This window comes from Herpailurus yagouaroundi, unplaced genomic scaffold (genome assembly GCF_014898765.1).
Source record: "Herpailurus yagouaroundi ecotype Mexico unplaced genomic scaffold, PumYag 28, whole genome shotgun sequence".
NCBI lineage: Eukaryota > Metazoa > Chordata > Mammalia > Carnivora > Felidae > Herpailurus > Herpailurus yagouaroundi.
In genome coordinates, this window is record NW_024412376.1 from 157,320,589 (window position 1) to 157,348,365 (window position 27,777).

At 45.5% G+C, this 27,777-nt stretch overlaps 1 protein-coding gene across 12 annotated transcripts in view; it reads right to left on the reverse strand.

The window, feature by feature from the left end:
• The window catches only part of CC2D2A (coiled-coil and C2 domain containing 2A), a 148,706-nt gene that overhangs the window by 34,763 nt on the left and 86,166 nt on the right, over nucleotides 1-27,777 (reverse strand). For 7 of the 12 annotated variants that reach the window (XM_040487614.1, XM_040487675.1, XM_040487662.1 and 4 more), the window contains 12 exons: nucleotides 23,163-23,406; nucleotides 20,383-20,530; nucleotides 17,116-17,254; nucleotides 12,712-12,915; nucleotides 11,072-11,164; nucleotides 9,676-9,767; nucleotides 8,712-8,726; nucleotides 6,427-6,594; nucleotides 3,246-3,351; nucleotides 2,946-3,055; nucleotides 1,589-1,685; nucleotides 897-995 (listed from right to left, as the gene is read on the reverse strand). In XM_040487614.1, coding sequence (XP_040343548.1) covers nucleotides 897-995; nucleotides 1,589-1,685; nucleotides 2,946-3,055; nucleotides 3,246-3,351; nucleotides 6,427-6,594; nucleotides 8,712-8,726; nucleotides 9,676-9,767; nucleotides 11,072-11,164; nucleotides 12,712-12,915; nucleotides 17,116-17,254; nucleotides 20,383-20,530; nucleotides 23,163-23,406 — 1,515 coding nt within the window. The remainder of the gene's footprint in view (nucleotides 1-896; nucleotides 996-1,588; nucleotides 1,686-2,945; nucleotides 3,056-3,245; nucleotides 3,352-6,426; nucleotides 6,595-8,711; nucleotides 8,727-9,675; nucleotides 9,768-11,071; nucleotides 11,165-12,711; nucleotides 12,916-17,115; nucleotides 17,255-20,382; nucleotides 20,531-23,162; nucleotides 23,407-27,777) is intronic. The other 5 variants (XM_040487639.1, XM_040487624.1, XM_040487652.1 and 2 more) reach the window with 3 other exon arrangements.

A 27,777-nucleotide genomic window follows, 5' to 3' on the forward strand; every position in this document is an offset into this window, starting at 1 on the left:
CCGGATAACATGGCACTTTCGTTTACAAACTGATGCGCTCTTAATTTTTTTGTTTCCATTTAAAATCTATTCAAAGAGGGACACGAAAATGTTTTGGCCAGCACATCACTGAAGCGTCACCTGTAGACTGTCCCTTTGTCTAGGGGGAGAACTGCAATTCCAATTATCTCGGAGATTCCAACCCATCCAAGCCCCAGGCTTGCTGGAGACTGTGTGGCCCAGGCGACACTTGCTCTGTGTGGTCGCCACGTGTGGAATTAAACCGTTCCCTCTGTCGCCGTGTGAGATTAGCTACAGTCTTGCGGCTCAAAGCCTCCTGTTGCCATGGATTTAATACCAGGATATTAAAGCCATTTCAGAATCTTTCACTGTCCCAGATTGGAGCTACTAAATCATTCAAGAAGTTGTTAACCTAATGGGTCCCCTTAAGCAAAATCATTAGACTCTGAAGAAGAGCGTCTCAGCTGAATGAGATTGTGCTAACCATTTTTCATGTTTGAAATAGCGAGGACTCTAGAAACATTAATAGAATGCACTTGATTCAATGGACTATCACTGTCCTGCTTGTTCCCTTCAAGTTCGTTTCTGGCGTCCATCCACTCCACTTTTGTCATTTTGACAAGTTTCCACTTTGTCCCACCTTCTGCCTCACTTCTATTTAAATGACAGAAAAATCCTCAGATTGGAACAGCCCTACATTAACTACTGCCTCCAAGGGAGATCGATGTTTAATAAGCCACGCAAATATGACAGAAGATCGGCGGCGTTTTATCTTTCTGACGACTTGCATATAGGCTCCCTCAGTGTGGAGGGCACAGACCTGCCAAGAAAGCTGTAATAGGAAAAATGGGCACAGCCATTCCCCACTCCCATGGAGTTCTGGTTTCGGTGCTTACCTTGGCTTGGAAATATATCGTGCTAAATGGAATCTTCACGCATCCCAACCAGTGTCTCTCAATACGGGTGTGGATTCCACTTCCTCTTTCACGGTCATCCTGAAGGAAGGTGGGAGGCAGCAATTGTTTAAGAACTTCAGCCTCACATTTGAATAACGTGGCCACAGGAAGGTAGCGGGGGTTTAGCTGAAACTACGTGAGCCAGGTTAGGCAGCCCTAAGTCACATTCTGCTTCAGTCACTTAATCGTTTAGTGACCCTAACGATGTCACTTAGCCCTTCTGAACCTCAGTTTCCCCATTACTAATTTTTTTTTTTTAAAGTAGGCTTCACGCCCAGCACAGAGCCCACTGTGGGGCTTGAACTCAAGACCCTGAGATCAAGAATCGATAACTTAACCGACTGAGCCACCCAGGCGCCCCGCTATATTGGAGATTTAACAGTCTACTTCACAAAGTTATTCTAGAATTAAGACCATGTATGCTAGGCACCCAGTGCAATTTCTGGAAGGTAGCGGACACTCAGCTGAAAATAAGAAAGCTAGTTCCCTCCCTCCCTTTTCCTTTACCCATTTATACATGTCAAGTTTCAAACATTTCAAACGCCACAGAGATGGGAAATGAGTTAGGGACCTACAATGAGTGGAGGGCATGAAAATGAGTGCAGACGTCCTCCTCAACACTGTGAACTCACCTCGAGGACATCATAGAGCACTTCATCAAAAATGTTAATGAACACGTCATCTTTCACTGACTGCAAACTGCTTGTGCTGTAGTCTCCATTGGGAGCCCTGCGAATGGGGACACGTGACCCGGGACTATGAACATGGGCAAAACGGAAGCAACGAGCACTCAGATCTCACAGTGTGAAAAATACCCAAATATGAGCATAGATATGAGGATTAAAAGCCGTGACTTCACCTCGAATATTTCTCTTTATCCTGGGATGCGATAACATAATCCCTATACTCGAGTGGAAGGGGCACTAGACTAGAGGCCCCGCGCAGAGAGATACCACCCCCTGCCCCCCCATCTGCTGGCTTGTCCCGTCGAGTCTCCCGTCACCCCCCCAACCTGCGTGGTGAGCTCTGCCAGGAGCCAGCTGGCCACAGTTGGGTTGGCTCGGGGGACAGGCTACGTTCAAAGTCTCCGGCTGGCACCCGTGCCGGGATGCAGATTTCCTAAGCAACTGGGCTGTAGAAGATGCTTCTCTGGCAGACCATTCCCCAGTCATAGACCTCCTAGTGTCATATGGCCGGTTGAATGGTCCCTGCCTCCCACTCACTTTCCCCACAGATAACCAAACGCAATGCAGGCACGAGGTTCCTCTCCTGTACTGTCGCTGCTCTGAGTCCGGGCCTGGCCCAAGCTGGCTGCTCTGTGGCACGGCTCAAGACCGGGCCACTGCGCGTATTTTGTCAAGCATTTTGCCTTTGCGTTTTCTCATTCTTTATGCTTCTCCTATGCATAATAGTGGTGCGTGTCCCTCTCTTCTGACCGAACTGGCTCTAAGCCTTGCTCTGTCTCTATGGTACTTCCACCTGTGGGTTTTGATTGCTGTAAAAGTAGAATGGTAATTTCTAAGGAAGCGTCAAGGTCTGAAATAAGGAGTCTTTTAAATATCTAAAATCATTTAATTAAAGTTTCAAATCCCTATGTGTTATTTCTGGCGAGGAAGAAAGCGTAATTATGGAAAATAGGGAGTGCCAGACTAGAGAGGTTATTTGAAGCTTCCAGAGTCAGGGAGACGAGGAACAAAGGAAAAGCAGTGTAGGGGCCAGGGGGTCAAGGGAATGGGAAACTTAGGGCTACAAAAAGCCAGAGCCTGGAGAGGCATGGGCGTGTCCCAACAATGAACCCGAGTTTCAAAAGTTGGACATTTTCCCATTTTAGTCTTGGTCGGAGTCCCCTGTGGTACAAGAGCAACAGAATGGGACTCAGTGTCAGGCTCCTGTAGAACCTTTCACTGTGGCCTTTTCCCCCCGGGGCTCCATTTTACTCACATTTCTTCAAAATATCCTATAGTTCCCTAAAGAAGAAAATATGCTCACCTAAATGGAAGTTCAAGTTCTTCATTCCAGCTGGGGTTTGGTCCTTCAGCTGTAGTTGTATGGCAAATCGTTCGTTGAAAAGAAACTTCTACAAAAGGACGTACTAAAACCTTAAACACAAGAGCGGATCATGAGAGTCTAGAACAATTAGCTGAATTATTTTGTTCTTAGCAGAGGTAGAATATGTTTACCAAAGAGTATGTTTCCAAAGAAAATGAAGCGGAAAAGAGATGATAAAGTTTGTAGGCAATTATTAAGGGGCAAGCTTCTAAGCAGAAACCCAGAATTGAGGTATTTCACCTGGCCGAGGGGGTAGTCAGCACTGTGGGTTGGGCTGTGTGTGGTTGGGGAGGCAGCATGCTTTTCGCTGAAAGTCCTTGAAGACCTTGATGGCTGCTGGAATTTGCTAGGAGGGAAAATGTGTGACAGAAATTAATGACAAGAAAGGTCTAATGAGACACTCAGCAAGGTGGCTTCTCTGAAGACCTATGGCTCTGGTGACAGACATTTTCTTAAGTTTGTTGACACCTCAGAAAGCTTCTTCCACCGCTAGGCCTGCATGTTTGGCTGGAAAGGAGAAAAGGGTCCTCTCCACCCACTCCTCTCCCAGGGGGTGCCCTAGTGAGGAATCTGTCCCCCAACAAGAGAGAGCCTCAGTTCCTCTGGGAACTGAGTGGCCGAATCTTCAGCTCCCTGGCCAGTCTGCCCCATCTCGTCCAGTTCCCCTCCCACTGCATTCTCTGTGACCCTGCGCTCTCCAGTAACCTCGAGCTACCTATCCTCAGTAAGACCCTCTCTCCAGGCCCTGCTATGCCTCTCTGGGAAAGAGACACTCAGAGATTCCTAGCTAGAGTTAGGATCTATGGGTCTTGCCCTCTTTCCCTTTGGGGATTCTTTTTTTTTATTTTTTTTTAATGTTTATTTACTTTTGAGAGACAGAGTGTGGGCCAAGAAGGGGCAGAGAGAGAGGGGGACACAGAATCTGAAGCAGGCTCCAGGCTCCGAGTTGTCAGCACAGAGCCTGACACAGGGCTCGAACCCACGAACTGTGAGGTTGTGACCTGAGCCAAAGTCTGGCGCTTAACCGACTGAGCCACCCAGGCGCCCCATCCCTTTTGGGATTCTTAACAAAAAGAAACGAAGGTCACCTCTGGAGGGTCTCTCCCAGCCACCACTCCCCTCATCCTAACAACACACCTGCATATTTGTACTGAAGCTTATGACTTACCAAGTATTTCATATTCATTACCAGGCAAAGTAGAAATTGTCTCTTTCTACCAAACTGTCTAACCTTTTCCCAGATAAGAGTTTCGGACAAACCATGAGACAATAAGAGTAGACTATTTAACACAACAGCTGCCAGAGAAACCCTTTTTCTTTCTGGAACGCCATCGATTACAGCATTACAGAAACATCTGTGAAGTGCCCACTGTATTTTAGGCCCTGTGTTGGACTCTGGAGCTGCAAAGACAAATCAGACACACTGCGGCTCCAACTAAAATGGCCGGTAGACACGTAAAGAAATAATCACAATACAGTGGGATACACATTAGCCCATCGGGATGGGCACGAGCCATCAGAGTACAGAGAGGGGGATGAAGAAGAAAAAATCCTATTCAGTTGGATGCAAGGGTAGAGGGTCAAGGTTCAGGTGGGCTTCATGCACGAGTTGATATCTAAGCTGTCTGGATGAGCCTACACTGAAATGTAGAGCACAGAGGATCAACTAAGCTTCCTTGTAATTTGAATGAAACGGTTTAACACTTAAAAGGTATTCTGTAGAGGGGCGCCTGGGTGGCTTAGTCAGTTATTTGTCTGACTCTTGGTTCCGGCTCGGGTCACGATCTCACGGTTTCTGAGTTCAAGCCCCTGTGTCAGGCTCTGCGCTGCCTCTCCCCTGCCCTCTCTCTCTTTCTCTCAGATAAAGAAACTTAAGAAAATTAAAAAAAAAAAATTCTATAGAGACAAAGATAAGAGAAACACCTGTACGTTATTTTAAAAGACAGCTTTACTCCCCACGGTTGAGCTGTGACATAATCAAGGTGAAGGGGTTGGGCTGTGGCTCCTCAGAGATTCAAGAGCTTGAATGTACACTTACTAGTGACCAAATGCTGGGAACAGTGGGTGACGTCAGATGTTCTGTGACGGGTGGAAGACTTAGTAAAACAATAGGGCAAAAGACTGGATGGGGGATCAATTTCACGGGAAGACCCTGGGGAGGAAAGAAAATGCCACAGGCCAGAACGGTGTTCTGTGGATCAGACCGAGCTCGATGACCTTGGACAAGCCACCCAGACATTTGCCCTGTCTTAAAATGGAGACAGCAATCGTAGCGAGAAGCAAGTGACATAATACACACGAAAGAGGCTTAGCGTAATGTCTGGAACCCGACGAATGGGCAAGAAAGCGCAGCCTCCCTCCTTACACTGGCAGGTGCATCGGCAGATCCAAGTCTTAATTCTGGCTCCTTCTTACTTCACGAGACCAGTGCTCTAACCCCCCGAGCTCCGGAGCCACTCTTTCTTTTTTTAAATCTTGCTCATCTCTGTTCTCTAAGGGGATAAGAAACTCAGGCTCACCTTACTCTGGTTGAGGGGTTGCCCTGTGCCCCAGTGTCGTGGAACACAGCAGGCATCCCTCATTTCTCAGAGCAGATTAAGGGGAAGTCACATTTTTATGCTCAGAGGGTGTATGTTCAGAACCTAGGACATAACACCTTTCGGGTATCTGCCCTGCTCACACCTGCTTCTCTGAGAACTGTTCCCCACCTTCAGGGCTGGGCCTGGGGACCCTGCCTCTCTGGTTATATAGGTGATTAGACCATGGGTCAACACCTGACACAAGTTAGAACCCTCAGCTTCTCTCCTGAGAAGCTGATGCTTGTGGACGGTACCCTGGCTGAATGGATGGCTTCCCTCACAGGGAGAAGAATAAAGCAAACCCACAGAAGGAAGTGAGCAACAGAGACCACGGGGCCTCAGAAGAGCCACCCCAATCTTTACGGTCCACTGTGTCTCTTTTTAAAAAAAAATTTCTTTCAATGTTTTTTATTTATTTTTGAGACAGAGGGAGACAGAGTATGAGCACGGGAGGGGCAGAGAGAGAACGAGACACAGAATCCGAAGCAGGCTCCAGGCTCTGAGCTGTCAGCACAGAGTCTGATGCGGGGCTCAAACTTACAGACTGAGATCATGACCTGAGCTGAAGTCGGACGCTTAACAGACTGAGCCACCCAGGCGCCCCCAGCTGTGCCTCTTAACCTTGAGTTCTTTGAGACACAATAAATCCCCTCTTGAGCCTAAATTGACTGAGTTGGTCTATGACTTGCAACCGACAGGGCTTTGGCTTCCGGAAGACCTCCCCCCATCCCTGGACAGAACAGCGACTGCGTTAAAGGTGGGAGCGGACGTGCTATAGAGAAGTGAACCACTCGGCGGGGACCCTGTCCTCTCCATCCCAGGGCTGTCTGGACGGCTCTCACCTTGCTGTCGGCTTCCTCACAGGAATGTCATAAGCCCGGATAATGTTCACCAGCACCTTTATGTCTCCGTCGGACAGGTTCTGGGCCGTCACCTTCTTCCGGCCTTTTCTCCTTGGCCTCAGTGGTCGCTTTTGTTCTGCCAGCTTGAAAAGGCTTAGCCCCAAAATGCTAATGATTACAGAACAGGATTAGGACTCTAAGGAAAAGAAAGATCTGGAAAGTTGTGAGACAGCTTCCCAAATCTCCCCCTAGGCCCCTCAAAGGCCCCTGAAAAACTCTTTTGTCTGTTTAAGGAGGGTGGAAAGCGCCAAGGAATTCTCCCGAGACCGGGGAGAGCCTCTGGGGTGGATCACTAAGACAGGTTTCAGCTGCTACCGATCAGAGGAAGAAAAGTGTGCTCGGGCCCCTCCCGCCTCGTGCTCTGCCTTGCTCCTCTCGGGTCCCTCCCCCTCAAGTGTGCAGGTGCTCTCCTCATCTCCTTGCCCCAGGGGCCCAGCCACACAGCAGGAAGGGGTGCTCCCTCTCCTGAGCCCCAGGGCGCTTCCCGGGGGGACTCCTGGGTCTGCTCTTTGACCTTGGGCAAATTTCCTCACCTCTTTACGTCTCTGTTTCGTCATCTGTAAAATGGGGATAATCACACCTCCCTTCTGGGGTTGCAGAGAGGATAAAGTGAGGGGGTGTATGCAGAGCACCCCTGCCCTGGTCTAGCACTTGCTGGATGCCCTGAAATGGTGGCTGCTGGGAAGATGAGCGTGGCACGATGGCAGTGGAAGGGCAAGGGCAGGAGGATCCCCCTCATCCCTTCCCTCTCACTGAGGCAGAATCCCGTAAACACTTCCGGGAGGACACAAGCACTGTCGGGGAATCGTGGTGGGAGAAAGGGCCACGAAGCAGGTAATTCTATGCTGGCCCGGAGGCTGAACAGAAGCACAGAGGTGACTTTGTACCCGCAAGCTGACATTACCGTGCCCAGCGCCAGGGGACAAGGCCAGCTGCACAGAGCCGGCTCTCGCTTCTCTGCCTCCCCTGGTTGACCAGCGGCCTCTTTCCAAGGGGCACATGCCAGCCTTGGAGTTGGGTGGGGGGGATGGCTCCCGAGGGGCTCCTGCTTGTTCCCAGGATCTTGTGTCTCACAGAGCGACTGCTGCTTACCAGCACCTTCTATGATCAAGCAGAGTGCGAGGTGCCATACGCAGAATATTTCTAATCCTGACAAGTAGAACCTTTACCCCAGTTCTCATATGAAGTAACTGGAGGCTTCTGGGAGGTGACAGGTGACAGGTGTCTGGGAGGTGACAGGATTTGCTGAAGGCTCCCAGGGGGAGAACTGGGGTTCCAACTCTGGTCACTCTGACTAAACAGCCAGCTTCTTCCTCTTTTAAAAATACTTACATATATTTATCTCTAACTCACTTAAAACAAGAGCAGACCCATCACATGTTAACATAATGTAAAGGTATGAAAAATAGCTATCTTTCCCCCATCCAAAAAAAAAAAAAAAAAAGAGAGAGAGTGTGAGGACAGTGATACCGTAAAACTTTTTCTGTGTGTGACTTGTTGTCTACATTTTAGTGTTGTTAATTTATTTTTACTGAGATATAGTTGACATCGAACGAACGACTAAATTTCAGGCATAGATACATTTAGATACTGGGATATGACTGCCACTGTGGTGTTAGCTAACACCTCTAGAACGTCACATAATTATCATTTCTTTTTTGTGGGGAGAGCAGTTAAGATCTCGACACTTAGTAACTTTGAAGTTTATGATACAGTACTGACTATATTCGCCTGCTGTGCCTGAGATCTCCGGAGCTTTTTTATCTACCAGCTGCGAGTCTGTAGGCCTCCAGCAACATCTCCCCAATTCTCCCAACCCCTAGCCACTGGTAACCACCGTTCTACTCTGTGTTTAGGAGTTTGGCTTCTTTAGATTCCACATAGAAGTGAGATCATATGGTATTTGTCTTTCTCTGTCTGATTTATCTCACTTAGCATAATGCCCTCAAGGTTCATGTTCTTGCCACTGAAACCTGTCTTATTAATCAGTCTGCCAGGACACCCACCTAACCCAAACTTGGGGACCTCAGAGGGACACCTTTGCCAGGGGGTCCTAACGTGGCACATCCTTTCCCTTTGTCGAAACTTCTCCCCTTTGCTCAGGACACTTGGCTGCCCTCCCAGGAGTCAGCATGGGAACATCTTGGCGGCTGGGACCATTAAATATAGAAACATCTTAGTTTAACAGTAAGAACAAACCAAAATTAAAAGAAGAAAGAACATACCCTGAGCCTTCAGAACTTAATGCAGAAAGTAAAGCAGAAAAAGAAAAAAGAAAGAAATGAAATGGAAAACCAGCAAGAAATATCATCATCTATTCTAGAGTGTAAGTTTCATGACTGAAAAAATACAGTGACTGGACTCTGGGCCTGGAACGAAGAGGGAGGGTTTGCATGAATTTGTGTGGGTACAGCCCTTCCTTCTGTACATGGACGGAGGCCAAGTCCAAGAAAGGGACTGCCATGCATAGACATTTTTTGTCTCCTTCCCAGCTTGGTGGTGGAGACGAAGTGCATGAGAGGAAATCACCTTTTTAGGAGACCAAGAGATTTAATCACAGAAAGGGTCAGGAAGTTAGTGGGGTACACAAGACCACCAGTATAGAACGTTATTTTTCATCTTTTGTGCTTCCACTTTGAGTTGAGAACATGTAAGGATTATTCTAAGTAATAGGGAAATCAATCAAGCAAATGCAGCCAATCCCCAACTTGGACGTAGATCTCCATGTTCCCTGTTGCCCCTGTCCCCTCACCAAACACATAGCAGCTCTGCCTCCCCCCAGCCCCCGACCTGGGGCCGCAGTGCTCGTTCCCGGCCACCCCCTCTGTCTAGTGTGGGGGAGTGAGGGGCAGTGTGACGTGGGGAGGTGGAGGGCAGGAGCGTGGGCGGGAGGGCCATGCCATCAGACGTGGTCTGATGGCAGCAAGGAACTGGCAAAGGCTGTGAAGTGGACTGGGGAGGTGAGATGGTGTCTACTGGGCAATGATGGAGAGCATCTCATGCGACTTAACAAACCCCCCCCCAACTAAGGTAACCATTAGGCATCGATCACGTTTTACTGGTTCCCAGCAATACTGCGGGCCCAAGCACATACCATGCAAGGATAAGAATTCTCTATTTACGTGAAAATTTTCATATAATACAATAAAAGTAATTTTTATAAGAAACGAAAGATTTGTTTGCTTTTACCTGATATTGGGAACTTCTTCTTCTACTATCAAATCCGAAAGAAGAAAACGGTGTTTTGCAATTAGGAAACGATTGATCACTGATTCTCTAACCTGAGGACAAACGTGTGTTTTATTTAAAATGTTCCTGTCACATAGACTTCACAGGTCACTCCCTAAACCCCTTTGAGTGTTCACCCGATGTCACCTCAGTTGTCCCAGCACACTTGCCCTTTCCTCCCCAGCGCTGGTCTCTTCCCCTATAAATCACCCCGCTTTGCTTGTTAGTGTAAGCTCCCTAAGGCACAGGGGTTTCTGTGTTGTTCACTGCTCTATTCTTGAGACCTGGGAAATTTCCTGGTGGATGACAGTGGAATTTTTCAGAATGAATGAATAATTGCAAAAAATAGGACCGATCTTGAAGCACACACATTTCAGATTCTGGAGTTCTTCCTCTATTCAGATTGATTTACTTTTTTTTTTTTTTTTAATTTGTTTTTAGAGAGAGAGTGCAAACGGTGGGGGGGGGGGGCAGCAGAGGGGAGAGAGAGAGTGAGAGTGAGGGAGACAGAGAGGGAGAATCCCAAGCAGGCTCCACACTCAGCACTGAGCCAGACGTGGGGCTTGATTTCACGGCCTTGGGATCGTGACCTGAGCTGAAACCAGGAGTCGGATGCTTAACTGACTGAGCCACTCAGGCACCCTTAGACTGGTTTACTTTCTAATTATTCTTTATTTTTTTTAAAGTTTATTTATTTTGAAAGAGAGAGTGCAAACGGGGCAGAGAGAGGGGGAGAGAATCCCAAGCAGGCTCTGTGCTGTCAGCACAGAGCCCAAAGCAGGGCTCGAACCCACGAACCATGAGATCATGACCCGAACCGAAATCAAGAGTCATATGCTCAACTGAGCCACCCAGACGCCCCTCTAATTATTCTCCAAATAGAGGGCCTCTGAAATGTCATAAGTTGTTTTTTTTATAAGGAGCTGCAGGGTATCAACTGGATGGGAAAAACATAGTGTAGTGACTGTAGCATTTCCTACAAGTTACATTTACTAAACGAAGGAAGGGCAAACGGGTATTTCAAGTTTTTAGTGCATTAGGGCAGTTAGTATGTGGCTCATAAAACTTTTTCATTACAAAGGTGATATGATGCAAATATTCAAATATGAGAAAAATCACGACTTAGAAATTGTGTCCCCTGTACTCATACTCCATGTAAGATAACCACTGATAATAAGCTGAGATACATCCTAGTGTTTCACGTGTTCAAATTAATTTCTTATCTGTAATTATGAGCAAATAAGTGACAGTTAAGTATCCCATAGATAACTCGGCAGAATAAAGACCACTCTCTCCCCAGTCCTAGGGTGCTGGCTATGTTCCCCCGGTGGGGACTCTGTAAAATGATTTTCCTTACCTGTTGGAGGTACTTGGCTACCATGGCCCTATGGGGATCTATGTGGTCCTTGGTTTCAATTACATTTCTGTCTCGTAACCGTTTCTCATAGTCCTAAGATGAAAAAGGAATAGTTTTATGATTTTAAAGTACTAGTACCCCTCCCCCCCCATGCCCTTCTTGAGACGACAGAATTTATCCCATGTGGTTTAAGTAATAAATTATGGGTCTAAATGTGTCTTCCACCTTCCTCTTCACAATTGGTTTCAAAATTGATCTTTGACGCAGTATGCCGGTTTTGGAATCAGTTGGTTGAACTGCCTTAGAGCAATTACAACTCAGGATGTTCATGTAGGAAGACACATAGATACAGAGATAACAGAGAGACTCCAGAAGCTCAGCTCACCCAAGCAACTTAGCCGAAGCGTCTGCTTACATTTTTGTCTTTTCTATTTTAAGTAGAGCAATGGCAAAAGTAGTAAGTAGCCTCTGGCTGCAGCTGATTTGGGTTGCCTCCCTGGAGGAGAGTGGTGGGTGGGTTAGCTCTGTCTTAGGCTGCTGTGCTTTGCTCTGTCGATAAAATTTCCAGGGGGCCGGGAGCTGCCATGTTCTGCTTTAGCCAGCTGGCCACAGCTCAATATCCAGGGTCGCTCCTAACCCAGCCTGGGCAACTCAAGCCAGCTGTTCCCAAGATTTTTAAGCTTGGGACAAGAGGACACATCTCTCTCTGCTGGCTGGAGCCACTAGATGTGAGCTTGGATGATGCCGGTGACCATGCAGCCAAGTAGAGAATCTGCCCACAACGAAGACCAAGAGAAGCCCAGGCAGGACGGAACTGCGTCCTGGCGAGTGTTCAGGTTCTGGATCCGGGTGTCCTTGAGGCACACGTGAACTCCTGCCATTCACGCCCCCTTAGATATTTAACCCATTTTGGCATTTCATCATCTAATAAGCTTTCTCGGTGCCCAAGGTAGCTTCAATTGGCTTTTTATCACTTACCATCACGAGTCCCAACTAATACAAAGAAGAACCAAGTCATCAAAAATATTCTCCAATAGTTTCTATAGTTTCTGCATAAAAAATCATACTGGGCTCCATTTCTAATGACTCCCCATTTACCTCAGCAAACACTAACTTGCCCGTCAGGCTTTCACTGGCCTGTCCGGCCTACACTGGCCTTTCACCTGTAGTTCCTCAAAGGCTCCCCACCTGCCAGGGACCCCTCCACAGCCAAGCCTGTGCCCAGCCCCGCCTCCGTGCCGCCCCGCCCACCTGAGACCCCCGGGCCTACCCCCCCCCCCCACGCCGCCCCCCACCCGCAGTGTTTACCGGGCTTCCTAAATATTTAATGGATTAAAATGGCATTGAATTACTGACAGTTATAACGTGGCAGGATAATTTCCCATATTAACACGTAAGATGCTTTTCAGACTTATGACTCTAATGTCTCTTAGTTTATATGTCCTTATATTGGGCAAAGAGACTACTTAAACATTAAGTGTAAAAAAAAAATAATGGAAAAGTTATGTGAAGCGTTCGAAACGAGAAACCAACATCGCTACGGAGAACACGACAGCAAGAAGATACACTCATCATAGTACAAGCCAAATGGCACAGACATATTTTATTGCTGTATTAAGTCCTCCATGGCAATTTCTTACCTGGAATACCTTCTCCATAATTTCCCGGTCATATGCTGGAATTTGCTTGTAATTTCGGTATTCTGGCACCTCTTGGCTTCGAAGACAAAGAAGCCGGAATCGTTTGGATCTATTTAACTCCTCATCTGAAACAAAGTTAAATTCTTGCTGCAGCTGTTCCAGTCGAAAGAAATCAGGGACGTAGGATTCACCGCTAGTAGCAACCTATGGAAAACAGAAGAGGCACAGCTTTGGATGGCAGGCAGATTGCATCTCAAGAAACCCAGCACCGAGCTCTCGGTTTGGGAATGGAAGCTTAAGAGTCTTAGCTCCACCAAAAGTCTGCTAGAACCGATACATGAATTCAGCCAAGTTGCAGGATACAAAATCAATATACAGAAATCAGTTGCATTCTTATACACTAACAATGAAGCAACAGAAAGACAAATAAAGAAACTGATCCCATTCACAATTGCACCAAGAAGCATAAAATACCTAGGAATAAATCTAACCAAAGATGTAAAAGATCTGTATGCTGAAAACTATAGAAAACTTATGCAGGTAATTGAAGAAGATTTAAAGAAATGGAAAGACATTCCCTGCTCATGGATTGGAAGAATAAATATTGTCAAAATGTCAATACTACCCAAAGCTATCTACACATTCAATGCAATCCCAATCAAAATTGCACCAGCATTCTTCTCGAAACTAGAACAAGCAATCCTAAAATTCATATGGAACCACAAAAGGCCCCGAATAGCCAAAGTAATTTTGAAGAAGAAGACCAAAGCAGGAGGCATCACAATCCCAGACTTTAGCCTCTACTACAAAGCTGTCATCATCAAGACAGCATGGTATTGGCACAAAAACAGACACATAGACCAATGGAATAGAATAGAAACCCCAGAACTAGACCCACAAACGTATGGCCAACTCATCTTTGACAAAGCAGGAAAGAACATCCAATGGAAAAAAGACAGTCTCTTTAACAAATGGTGCTGGGAGCACTGGACAGCAACATGCAGAAGGTTGAAACTAGACCACTTTCTCACACCATTCACAAAAAGAAACTCAAAATGGATAAAGGACCTGAATGTGAGACAGGAAACCATCAAAACCCTAGAGGAGAAAGCAGGAAAAGACCTCTCTGACCTCAGCCATAGCAATCTCTTCCTCGACACATCCCCAAAGGCAAGGGAATTAAAAGCAAAAGTGAATTACTGGGACCTTATGAAGATAAAAAGCTTCTGCACAGCAAAGGAAACAACCAACAAAACGAAAAGGCAACCAACGGAATGGGAAAAGATATTTGCAAATGACATATCGGACAAAGGGCTAGTATCCAAAATCTATCAAGAGCTCACCAAACTCCACACCCGAAAAGCAAATAACCCAGTGAAGAAATGGGCAGAAAACATGAATAGACACTTCTCTAAAGAAGACATCCGGATGGCCAACAGGCACATGAAAAGATATTCAGCGTCACTCCTTATCAGGGAAATACAAATCAAAACCACACTCAGATATCACCTCACGCCAGTCAGAGTGGCCAAAATGAACAAATCAGGAGACTATAGACGCTGGCGAGGATGTGGAGAAACGGGAACCCTCTTGCACTGTTGGTGGGAATGCAAATTGGTGCAGCCGCTCTGGAAAGCAGTGTGGAGGTTCCTCAGAAAATTAAAAATAGACCTACCCTATGACCCAGCAATAGCACTGCTAGGAATTTATCCAAGGGACACAGGAGTACTGATGCATAGGGGCACTTGTACCCCAATGTTCATAGCAGCACTCTCAACAATAGCCAAATTATGGAAAGAGCCTAAATGTCCATCAACTGATGAATGGATAAAGAAATTGTGGTTTATATACACAATGGAATACTACGTGGCAATGAGAAAAAATGAAATATGGCCTTTTGTAGCAACGTGGATGGAACTGGAGAGTGTGATGCTAAGTGAAATAAGCCATACAGAGAAAGACAGATACCATATGGTTTCACTCTTATGTGGATCCTGAGAAACTGAACAGGAACCCATGGGGGAGGGGAAGGAAAAAAAAAAAGAGGTTAGAGTGGGAGAGAGCCAAAGCATAAGAGACTGTTGAGAACTGAGAGCAAACTGAGGGTTGATGGGGGGTGGGAGGGAGGAGAGGGTGGGTGATGGGTATTGAGGAGGGCACTTTTGGGATGAGCACTGGGTGTTCTATGGAAACCAATTTGACAATAAATTTCATATATTAAAAAATAAATTAAAATAAAATAAAATTAAAAAAAAAAAGAGTCTTAGACGGGGAGACTTGAAACATCCCGCATTTAAGGACAACATATGTTGAAATCTAATAGTCACGAGGCAGGTGCCATTATATTCATGTCCTGGCTATAAAAAGTACCGCAACTCATTTTTCCAAAAAAAAAAAAAATCATAAAGTTCATTTTTTTGGGTACGCATGCTCCCCCCATAGGTGTTATGTAAATATACAGAGTGGAAAATGGGAGAGTTATATCAGTGTATTACTAGGTGCCTGCAGGAAATAAGGTTGCGTATATACAGTGTTACCATAAAATCTAATACGTGAATTTAAAATATGTTATATATAACTTAATATAACTTTAAAGATATATTTAACAAAATGTGATTTTTCAAATATACGTAGGCGCACATGTAGATAAAGGCCCCAGAATTGGCTGGTCAGTTCAAATCAGTTGGCTGATCACCGGCTCCACGGTCATGCTGTCTCCAAACAGCACCTCGTGGCCCTGGTCACCGAGTAAAGACAGATCGGGGCGCCAGTCCCCGCTGCCCCCTACACCGGCTCGGAAAGGACGGTCTCAGGGTACCGCTGGGAGGCTGAGCGGGTGAGGCTACACTCTCCCGGGCATCTGCTTGCCCCTCTGCTGGGTGCTCTGCCAGTGGGAACCTCCTCCTCGCAGAAGGAAAGCCAGGGAGGAGAGACTCGCCAGGGCTTTGCAGTGGGCGAGGTGATCCTGCTGTGAAAATCCATAAAAAGAGGTCCTGGGGCACCTGGGTGGCTCAGTTGGTCGAGCATCGGACTGTGGCTGATGCCAGATCATCAGGTCATGATCTTGCGGTTTCTGAGTTCGAGCCCCACATTGGGCTCAGTGCCCTCAGTGTGGAGCCTGGAGCCTGCTTCAGGTCCTTTGTCCCCCCTCTCCCCTCTCTCTCTGCCCCTCCCCGGCTTGCACTCTCTCTCAAATATAAACAAATATTGAAAAAAAAAATTGAAACAAGAAAGAGACAGGTCTGGAAGGCCGTCCCTGTGTTTTGTCCTTCTACACGAAGACAAATAGTTAAAAAAAAAAAAAAAAAAAAAAAAAAAACAAAGGTGACATTTATACTATATTGTTGCTGATTTAAACATGGTAATCAAAATGTGATTTGAAACCTCTTTATGGAACAGACTATGCTCTAGGTAATGTGGTCTATTCTTCCTAATACTTCTCTTAGTCACACTAAGAAGTATCATTGAGTTGGAAGGAAAACTTAAAAAGGCGAACGTCAGAATAAACCCAAGCTTGCTTTGAGACTTACCTTGGAAATTCTAGGACAGAAATGAAAATGACAGAAATAAAAATGTTATCCTGGTTACAGTTACCCTGCTGATGAACTCCCACTAGTGAACATGATTACAGAACGTGTTGCTGTGGTCACTTTCCGGATCATCTACTTGTTTATTATATTTTTGTGGGAATTATGAACTTGGGAGCAAAAACAATTGTATCTGCTACCAAGGAGAATCATTTACTGACTAATGTTCCATTTTATTTATAAACTCACCGAAGAAAGAATTTCGAATGTTATGATAGACGCAAGCAATTTATCTCATACATACTTAAAAGAAATCTAAACGATAATCCAATCATCAAATGGGAAAATAAACGAACAAAACCACCATTTCTTAAAAGGCCCCACCAGGAGTGATGAACGGGCACGCGCTCTGAAATGGTCTTGGATCCGCGTCCTTACCGGCCATGTGACCTCGAGCAGGTGACTCTGAGCACCCGTACTCAGGTGCCTTTCCAGGGGAGGGGCCAAACAAGGCCTTTCGTTAGGGTTTTACAGAGGTTAGCGGTAAGAGGAACAGCAACACCGTAACAACAGCTAATATTTGTTGCACACCGATTGTGTGCCCCGCTAACTGTTGAGATGAGGCGTTGCACATCGTCATGGCCACACTGCGAGGGTGTCACAGTGCTTAGAAGCATGAGTGCTCGCCCTGATCACACAGCCAGGCAGGGGCAAAGCCGGCCTTTAAACCTGTCATTTAACCCGGCACTCGTGTTCTTAAACACTATCTCACTGGAGAACACAGTGCGAAAGAAAATCCGTGTAAAGGGTCAAGCCGTGTCTATTATTGGCACAGCAAGTGGAGAAATGCAGTGTGTGCACGATGGTGCCACGTTACCGAGATTAGCTGCATCAAAGGGGCATTGTTGGGGTCATTCGGGTCGAGCTTGGACTCTGCTGCCCACTTGGCCAACTTTTTCAAGTCTGTCAGTCCCGATGTGCCGATGGACGAGATGGCATCTGCTCTCTTCAAAGCACTGGAAAAGAAATTAATGCCGTGAGATGGGCTTTTTCACAGAGCACTTTGCCTCAGGCCTGCAAAATCCCAGGGATGGCACTGCCTAAGGAGGCTGTTATGTCTAAGGGAGAAAATCCGATCATAAGGAAGGAGTTCTGCCGTTTTTGTTTGCTCGATGACTGCTATTAAATACGTTTTGGGGGGTGCCTGGGTGGCTCGGTCGGTTAAGCGTCTGACTCTTGATTTTGGCTCAGGTCACGATCTCATGACTCAACAGTTGAAGCCCCACGTCGGGCTCTGTGCTGACAGTGTGGAGCCTGCTTGGGATTCTCTCTCTCTTCCCCTCCCCCTGCTCACTCTGTCTCTGTCTCAAAAAAATAAATAAATAAACATTAAAAAATACACGTTTCAGGGACAATAGAGAAGAGTGAATGGTAGAAGAAAATACTTGCACACCACACATCTGATAAGGGATTAATGTTTCAAGTATATATGGAACTCATAACTCAGTAGCAATAACCCAAATAATCTAATTAAAACACGGGCAGAGGACCACAACAGACGTTTCTCCAAAGAGGACATCCAGATGGCCAATAGACACGTGAAAAGATGCTCAACCTCACTTGTCATCAGGGAAATGCAAATCAAAACCACAGTGAGATATCACCTCGCACCTGTTAGAATGGCTAAAATAAAGAACACAAGACATAGTAAGTGTTGGCGGGGATGTGGAGAAAAGGGAACCCCCGTGCACTGTTGGTAGGAATGTAAATTGGTGCGAACACTGGAAAACAGTCCGGAGGCTCCGCAAGAAATTAAAAGCAGAACTGCCATATGATTGAGCAATTCCGCTTCTGAGCATACACCTGAAGGGCACAAAATCGCTGTCCCAAAGGGGTGTCTGCACCCCCATGATTATTACAGCATGATTTACGAGAGCCAACGCATGAAAACAACTGAAGTGCCCCTCAGTGGGTGAGTGGATAGAGAAAACGTGGTATGTCACTCACCATAAAAAAGGAGGAATCCTGGGGCGCCTGGGTGGCGCAGTCGGTTAAACGTCCGACTTCAGCCAGGTCACGATCTCGCGGTCCGTGGTTCGAGCCCCGCGTCAGGCTCTGGGCTGATGGCTCGGAGCCTGGAGCCTGTTTCCGATTCTGTGTCTCCCTCTCTCTCTGCCCCTCCCCCGTTCATGCTCTGTCTCTCTCTGTCCCAAAAATAAAAAATAAAAAAAAATAAAAAATAAAAAAAAAGGAGGAATCCGGCCATTTGCAACAACATGGACAGAGCTCGAGGGCGTTGTGCTGGGTGAGATGAGTCAGACAGAGCGAGGCAAATAAGGTGGGATCTCACTTCTATCTGGAATCAAAACCAAAACCCAAAACCAAAACAAAACTTGTAGAAACAGAGAACGGGTTGGTGGTGGCCAGAGGTGGGGCGGGAGAGGCGGTGGCCAAAGGCGGTCAAAAAGTCCAAAGTTCTCGTTATACGATAAAGACGTTCCAGAGGTCTGATGCACAGTTAACAGTACTTCACTGCACATTTACAAACTGCTAAGAGAGCAGATCTTGAAAGTTCTCACGGCAAGGAAAGTACAACCTGCAGCTACGTGTGGTGATCGATGTAAGGTAGACTCACTGTGATTATTTCACAATATATCCACTTATCAAATCATTACATGGTACACCTTAAACTCATGCCATGTGTCAGTTATATCTCAATAAAACCAAAAAAAGAAAAACAAGTATCCCTACAACCCTGCCCAGGGCGTAGAAGTGTCCCGAGTCCCTGGATCCGGGCCAGTGGGAAGGAGAATGCGCATTCGGTTCAGGGTGCCCTGAGAGCCTCACTTCCCACTCACCTGGGGACCCCTCGTAGCTGAGGCCAAAATACAAGAGGAAAAAACACGCACAACGGATTGGGACACGACTGAATTCCCAGGAGGCCAGCGCTCTCAGCACCTTTGCGTCAGGGCTTTGTTAACGGAGCTGTGTCTCTTGCCGCTCACATTGTGTTTTACCTCCTCTCCTGAGAGTGGGAGCTTTCGTCCCGGGTGTGAAACTCAGTGGAATGAGGACAGAATGCCGAGGCTCGAGGCCTCCACTGGACGTGACCGCCCATCTCCTAATGGAGGAGGTGCTGACCACATGTTCCTTGTTCTCGTCACAGGGACATCGGAATCGGGATGGAGAAGGCAGAAAGGGAGCGGAGCCTGGCCCGCTCTGTTTCCCCTCACGTCAAAAATGACAGTCTGTGACTCACAAGCTTTCTTCTTGATGATCAGGATAAGTCCTTTTATTTATTATTATTATTTTTATTTTTAAGTGCTTATTATTTTTGAGAGTGGGAGCACAACAGGTGAGGGGCAGAGAGAGAGGGGGTCAGAAGATCTGAAAGTGGGCTCCACACTGAGAGCAGAGAGCCCGATGCAGGGCTTGAACTCACAAACCTCGAGATCATGACCTGAGTCCAAGTCTCATACTCAACCAACTGAGCCACCCAGGTGCCCCAAGTCCTTGTATTTTACGGTGGAGGCAACGGAGGCCCAGAATGGTTAAAGATGAACTCAAGACCCATCTGTTGGGGCAGGACAGAAGCCAGACTCGAACCCAGGCCACCTGGCCCCCATAGTCCAGGCTGCCTGGACAGGGACCAACCACAAGGAGGTGGGGCCTGCCTAGGGGTAAATAGGTGAGGTACAGAGTGCCCAAGGATCTAGCAATCAAGGGAAAGAACTGACAATAGGGACCTTTATATAACCAGAAGGCTCTATAACAACCATCATTCACACTGAGGACCACCTATACGCAATCATAGGCTCTGCATTTCTCCCCCCCCGTCTATAAAATGAAGAAAAAGAATACTTGAAGAATGAAGAATGAAGAATGAAGAAAAGAATACTTCACAGAGTTACCGGAGAGATTAAACAAGGCAAAATGCTTTTTGCTGTTTCTGGCACTGCTAAACATCTAATATTTATTAGGCTATTAATATTTTAATCTTTACCTCAAGTACCATAAAAAACCATGGAATTACTAGCGCATGAGAAAAAAGGGAAAGAATGTGATATTGCAAGCTTCCTGCCCGCCCCCCGGATATCATTAATGCAGAGACATTACTCATCAATTTATTATAGACACACATCACCTTCTAAATCCGATGTTCTGCTGTGACAGTGGAGGAATCAAAGGGATCCCATTTTCTCCAATGGCCCATGCCACGCTGTTGGACACTTTCCCCGAGGTCATGAGAATCAGCTGATTGCTACCATCAGCTTCAAACGAGAAGGGCATTCCTAGGGAGACACCAGATTCCACAGACGCTGTTTAGGAAAAGGGAACGAGCCCAGTCTTGGTGAGAAAGCAGACAGTAGACGAACGGAAGAGAGAGGTTAGGGCTGGCAGGACAGAACACATGATTCACGGCAGCGGCACTGAAATTCTTCAGGCAATGACGTGCAGAATAGGCCTCTTGGTTCTCTGTCTGACAGCAGGGTGTGGAGGTGACAATGAATGAGGCGCTTTGGAGTGGGACCATTGGGTGCATATTCTGCTTCTGCCGCTTAACAGCTGTGTGACCACAAACAGATGACCTAACTTCTCGGAGCCTTAGTTTCTTTATACATAAAACAGGGATAATAATAATACCTCCTAAAAAAGATTCCTGTGAAGACATCCATTTATTCACTCATCCAGTGGATACTAATTTGAGCTTCTGCTTGGCTCCAGGGACTATTCTCGGCGCTGCAGATGGCAGTAAAGACACAAAACTGATGAGAATCCCTGTTCTCAAGGAGTTGCCATTCCAGCAGGGGAGACAGGCAGTAAATAAGAGAAATGGGAGGAATGTATGGTTTGTTAGAGAGTGAGAAGTGTGAAGAGAAACCATAAATTAGGGAGTGTATACAGACAATGTGTATTTGGGGGTGGGTGGGAAAGGGCTGAACTTTTACACGGGGTGGTAAGGAGGGGCTCCACAGGAGGGGACTTTTGAGTAAACGCTAGAAGACAGTAAGGAAGTGAGACGATTTCTTGGGAAAGAACATTTGTGGCAGAAGGAACAAGTCAAGTGCCCTAGGGAGGGAGTGCACCCGAATAAGGAGCCTTGTGTTAAGTGGGGTCTTACATGCAGATCACTTAGTGCTCGGACCACTCAACAAACGTTAGCTATTCCTAAGCTACTGCGGCAACAGTAAGCCTCACTTACTGATTTGGCTTCTACCCATTGGAAATTAATGATAAAAATCCTCGGGGCAGTTTGTTTAATCAAATAAAAGAAGAAAAGATTTTCAAGCACTAAAAATAGTGACTTAGGGGCGCCTGGGTGGCTCAGTCAGTTGAGCGTCCAACTTTGGCTCAGGTCATGATCTCACAGTTCGTGGGTTTGAACCCCGCATCAGGCTCTGTGCTGACAGCTCAGAGCCTGGAGCCTGCTTCAGATTCTCTCTCTCTCTCTCTCTCTCTCTCTCTCTCTCTCTGCCCCTCCTTCACTTGCGCTCCTTCTCTTTCTCTCTCTCTTCCTCAACAATAAATAAATAAACATTACAAAAAAATCGTGCCTTCATGTCCTGGGCTTACAGTTAATATTATTAGCACAAAATAATACCCCTATTACACTGTAATAGCACCTTTGTGTTTTTTTCAGAGATCTTTCCTCTATATTGAACATCCACTTTAATCTTCAAAATAACCCCGAAAGACATTAAAGGGGGTATCCTTAGATTCATTTTATGAGTGAAGAAGATATTTAAAGAGATTACATAATTACTAGGGTCACAGACTTTATCAGTGTGAGAACGGGAACTAAAGCCTAGGTCCCAGACTTTTATCTTATTTAAAAATTATTTTTTAATGTTTATTTATTTTTGAGAGTGAGACAGAAAGACAGAGCGTGAGCTGGGAAGGCGCAGAGAGAGAGGGAGACACAGAATCCGCAGCAGTCTGCAGGCTCTGAGCTGTCAGCACAGAGCCTGACGCTGGACCTGAACTCACAAACTGTGAGTTTATGACCTGAGCCGAAGTCAGACGCTTAACCAGCTGAGCCACCCAGACACCCCTAGGTCTCCAGACTTTTAGGTTGATGATTGGATTTGAGCCCCAAAGAATTCTTGCAGATAAATTTCCAAATATGTGCTCACAATAAAAAAATCACGAGACACACGAAGAAACAAGCCACCATGAGTAAGAAGCAACAGAATCAGACCAATAAGCAGATAGGTACTGAAATGATCAGCTATAGAACGTTAAAAAAATATTTGTAACATGTTTTTAAAAATAAATGAAGTAATGAAGGAATAAAACAATGAAATGGTTGAGAGTCTGAGGAAAGGACAAACATTATCAGAACTGACCAGACAGATTGGAAAAGAACAAAATAGAATTTCTGGAGGTGAGCAATCCAATAATTAAAATGAAAAACTCAGTGATGAGTTTCAATGATTAGACACAGCCAAAGAGTGAATTCATGACTTGGAAGACAGACTTAAAGAAGTGTCACAGAATACAGCAGTGAAAGAAAAGGATAAGCAAATACATTACAGAGGTTAAGAAACATGGTAGACAGAGCGAGAAGGTCCATTGTATATGTAATTACAATTATAGGGGATAATAGAGAGAATATTAACTAATAATCTCCCTATTATAATATTTAAGTTTTTAAAACCTTTTCAGCCTTATAAATAATCCCCGGATATATATCTTATATACACAAAACTTTGTCCTCATTTCAAATTATTTTCTAAGAAAAGATTCCTAGAAGAAGAAACTAAGGTATCAAAGGCATTTTAAAAGTCCTGATTCACATTGCCGAACTACTTTAAACTTGCATAGTTTTATGAATTTATTGGCCACCAATGGTATAAAAAATGACTGCAAAAAATTGTATATCCTCATTTTAATTTGAATTTCTGAAAGCAGTTTTATAATTACCTGGTTGTTTGAAAACGAAAAAAAAAAAGTTATGTTCAAATCTGACAGTAAAACCGTGAGCCACTGAGGATAATGAGCTTTCCGTACCACTTCCAACACCCTCGTGGTCCAGGGTCACATGCTGGTTACTGCTAAACTCCACTTCTTCAATGGGAGCCCTTCCAGTGACAATGGTCGTTTCAGGAACAGGCAGAAACACTTCTGCCAGCAAAGTGGTGCCACTGTGTCCAACTGTTTCGTATACCTGAAATCGAGGAAGAGAAACAGACAAATAAAAGTAGTAAGAGTGTGCTCACTCCCAGAGTTTAGTCCATTTATCTATGTTAATCACTGTTCTAGCCCAAAACACCCATTTCTGAGTGGAAAAGCTGAGTTGTGTTCTGGTTCCCACGGAGACTAAATTGCACCGTATTTGTGGCCAAGTTGTTGACATCCTGTCCTCTTGTCTGGCCTACTTTCCAGACAAGAAAGTAGAGAGAGAGAGGGGTAGAGCGAGGGGTTAATCAAAGTAGCAGTCTACCACAATTGTTTCCATTTCAAACTGATACTCAGGTTATCTGGGGGAATGGGCTCCTTCCTTTTCCTGGCTTATGTTATTTCAGAAAGTGATGCCATCAGGTGGATTGGGTGGGATAAAGCGGACATGCCACCAGATGATTTATTATTTACACCAACTTCAAGGTCAACAGGAGAAGTATCATACCTAGATGTACTCTAGAGTATCAGGTTCAAATCTACTATTTAGCACATCTTTCAGATTCTTCCCTTCAAGAGCTCATTTTATTTGTTAGCTGCTGAAACCGTACCAGCTCCTTCTCAGACCTTCTCCCAAGCAGGAGCAAACTAGACCAACGGTGGCTCTAGTTACTGTGGCGTGTCTTATTGTAATGCCGTCACTATGAGACGAAGACTCCAGTGTCAAGGCAACCATTGATTATGAATGTACACTGCAGCTTCAAGAGGAGCCTTTGTGCCATTGGATCAAATTTCTCTTGTATCCTTGGGTCATTTCTCTTTTGTGGAAGAAGATGACAAGATACCCACAGTTCTGCTGGCTTCTTTCCTGTTTTATTCTTTCCTTCCAAGAGGTCCCTGTGGCTGGTACACGTTTCTCTAAAATGCCGATTCCACTCCTTTCACTTTTACTAATTAGATCTTCATATTTTTCTTCTTGTGCAGTAGAGTCCCGCTATTGCAATAGACTTGTGCAGTAGTCTTCCCACGTACCGATGGAATGCACAAAGATGACACTACGGACCCTCTGGACCCCTTCCACTCACCCCCACCCCTTACAAGGCGTATGATATGAATTCTTTTCGAGGATGAAGATGAGGATGATTTTGTGTCAGGCTGCCATCCTGGCCCCATCTCCCGGGTATCCACCATCTTGCATTTGCCACATGGCTGACTAAGCTTGGAGGGTCTACTGGGGCAAATACTACATAAAGCGCTCACACGCATGCACACAAAAGAGGGAGGGGCAGGGAGGGAGGGAGATAGAGAATTCCAACTAGACTCTGCACCAGCAGAGTGGAGCCTGATGTGGGGCTCGAACTCATGAACCGTGAGATCATGACTTGAGCCAAAATCAACAGTCAGGCACTTAACCGACTGAGCCACCCAGGTGCCCCTGAACGTTTTTGCTTTAAAAAAAATTTTTTTTTTAATGTTTTATTTATTTTTGAGAGAGAGAGACAGAGCAGGAGTGGGGGAGGAGCAGAGAGAGAGGGAGACACAGAATCTGAAACAGGCTCCAGGCTCTGAGCTGTTAGCACAGAGCCCGATGCAGGGCTCAAACTCACAAACTGTGAGATCATGACTTGAGCTGAAGCTGGACGCTCAACTGACTGAGCCACCCAGGGCCCCCCCCCCTTTTTTTTTAATAAGGAAAAATGGATTCCATCTGACCAAGCCAAAAAAACACCCACAATCTTTCCACACTTTTCACCCTGCTCTTTCCAGGTAGCATCAGTTCTACTTAATGCTCGGGTGCAATGCTATTTTCAAAAAATCAGAAAATGGGCACCCTGGGTTTGGTGTTTATAAGCAGCTTTCTGTATAATTAAGTTTGATTTTGTTTTTTCCTAAGTCAGGGTGCCAACCTCGGCATTGCTGGCAATTCCTCACTGTGGTGAGCTGTCCCGTACAGTGTGGGATGTTCCCCAGAATCCCTGGCCTCCTCCCGTTAGAGGTGCCACCAGCTCCCCGCTTGGTAGAATTAAAATGTCTCCAGACACGGCCACATGTCCCTGGGGTGCCAAAGTCACCTCTGCTTGACAAACACTGCTCTGAGCAAAATGAGTGCTTGTGTGTGTGTGTCTGAAAGTGGAATGTTATGGAAAAACATGACAGGAAATATAATTGACTTACATTCAGTGTTCAAAAATTCTTCTGTTGTGTAATGCAGGGCAGCAATGAATTCAGAATAGCGATTACATCCATGGCTACCAACTCGAGATTATGTTTTTTAAAAAATGTATTATTGGGGGTGGCTCAGTTGGTTATGTGTCCAACTCTTGATTTCCGCTCAGGTCATGATCCCAGGGTTGTCACATCGAGCCCCGCTAATGTGCTGTCCGCCCAGAGCCTGCTTGGGATTCTCTCTCTCTCCCGCACTCCCTGCCCCTCCCCCATTCACACATGCTCTCTCTCTCTCTCTCTCTCTCTTAAATTTTTTTTTTAATGTTTATTTATTTTTGAGAGAGACAGAGACAGAATGTGAGTGGGTTAAGGGCAAAGAGACAAGGAGACACAGAATCCGAAGCAGGCTCCAGGCCCTGAGCTGTCAGCACAGAGCCCGACGTGGGGCTCGAACTCATGGGCTGTGAGATCATGACCTGATCTGAAGTCGGACACTCGACCGACTGAGCCACCCAGGCGCCCCTCTCTCTCCCTTAAAATAAATAAACTTTAAAAAATGTATTATTGAACTTTAATTAACATACAATGCTATATTAGCTGCAGGTGGGTGTACAACCTAGTGATCTGACAATTCTTTTTTTTAAATTAATTTTTAAAAAAATTTACATCCAATTTAGTTAGCACGTAGTGCAACAATGTTTTCAGGAGTAGATTCCTTAATGCCCCTTACCCATTTAGCCCAGCCCCCCTCCCACAACCCCTCCAGTAACTCTCTGTTTGTTCTCCATATTTTAACAGTCTCTTCTGTTTTGTCCCCCTCCTTGTTTTTATAGTTTTGCTTCCCTTCCCTTATGTTCATCTGTTTTGTCTCTTAAAGTCCTCATATGAGTGAAGTCATATGATTTTTGTCTTTCTCTGACTGATTAGTTTCATTTAGCATAATACCCTCCAGTTCCATCCACGTAGTTGCAAATGGCAAGATTTCATTCTTTTTGATTGGCAAGGAATACTCCATTGTATGTATATATACCACATCTTCTTTATCTATTCATCCGTCGATGGACATTTAGGCTCTTTCCATACTTTGGCTATTGTTGAAAGTGCTGCTATAAACATGGGGGTGCATGTGCCCCTTCAAAATAGCACACCTGTATCCCTTGGATAAATGCCTAGTAGTGCAATTGCTGGGTCGTAGGGTAGTTCTATTTTTAGTTTTTTGAAGAACCTCCACACTGTTTTCCAGAGTGGCTGCACCAGTTTGCATTCCCAGTGATCTGACAATTCTGTACATTACATAATGCTCACCATGGTAGCAGGAGTCACCATCTGCCATCACACAATGTTATTACAATATTATTGACTATGTTGTATTTTTCATTCCCATGACTTATTTATTTTATAACTGGAGGTTTGTACATTTTTTGAAGTATTTTTCCTTGCAATTCTTTTTTTTTAAATGTATTTATTATTTATTTTTGAGAGAGAGAGAGAGAGAGAGAGAGAGAGAGAGAAAGAGTGTATGAGTGAGGAGGGGGCAGAGAGAGGGAGGGAGAGAGATTATCCCAAGCATACACTGTCAGCATAGAGCCTGATGTGGGGCCTGAACTCACGAACCGTGAGATCATGACCTGAGCTGAAGTCAGATGCTTAACCAATTGAGCCGCCCAGGTGCCTCTGGAGATTTATACATGTTAATGCCCTCCGCCTATTTCTTCTATCTCCTCATTCTTCTCCCTTCTGGAAACCACCATTTTGTTCTCTGTATTTAAGGGTTTGTTTCTGTTCTCTCTGTTTTGTTTTGTTCCTATGTTTGTCCAACTTGGGATGATGTATACACTTATTATTACTTCTATTTGGAATACTGTTTGCTTTAACTCAACAACCTGGGGAAGATTTACCTGCTAATGGTATTTAGAATTGTACAGAGAAGATGAACCTTAGAAATGTAGGGACATTCATATAGATAAAAAAAAAACCACCCAACATTCCATTTATATTGCATGATTTTAAATCACGATTCTCTGCTTTTAAAACAGAACAGAACAAAGCAGAACAGCTTCCCATCTTGCGTTTGGTAGTGCTCGATCTGGTACAAGTGGCTGCCTTTCAAGCTTGGCTGCTTGTGATGTTCACGTGTGTTAGTCACCTCATGGTCGATGTCCCCATTTCCCTCAGGGTCGCATCAAACCCTTCCTAGTCTTGTGCCCACCGACTCCCTTCCTGTGCTGAAAAGGTTGGGGGCATCTGACGTGGG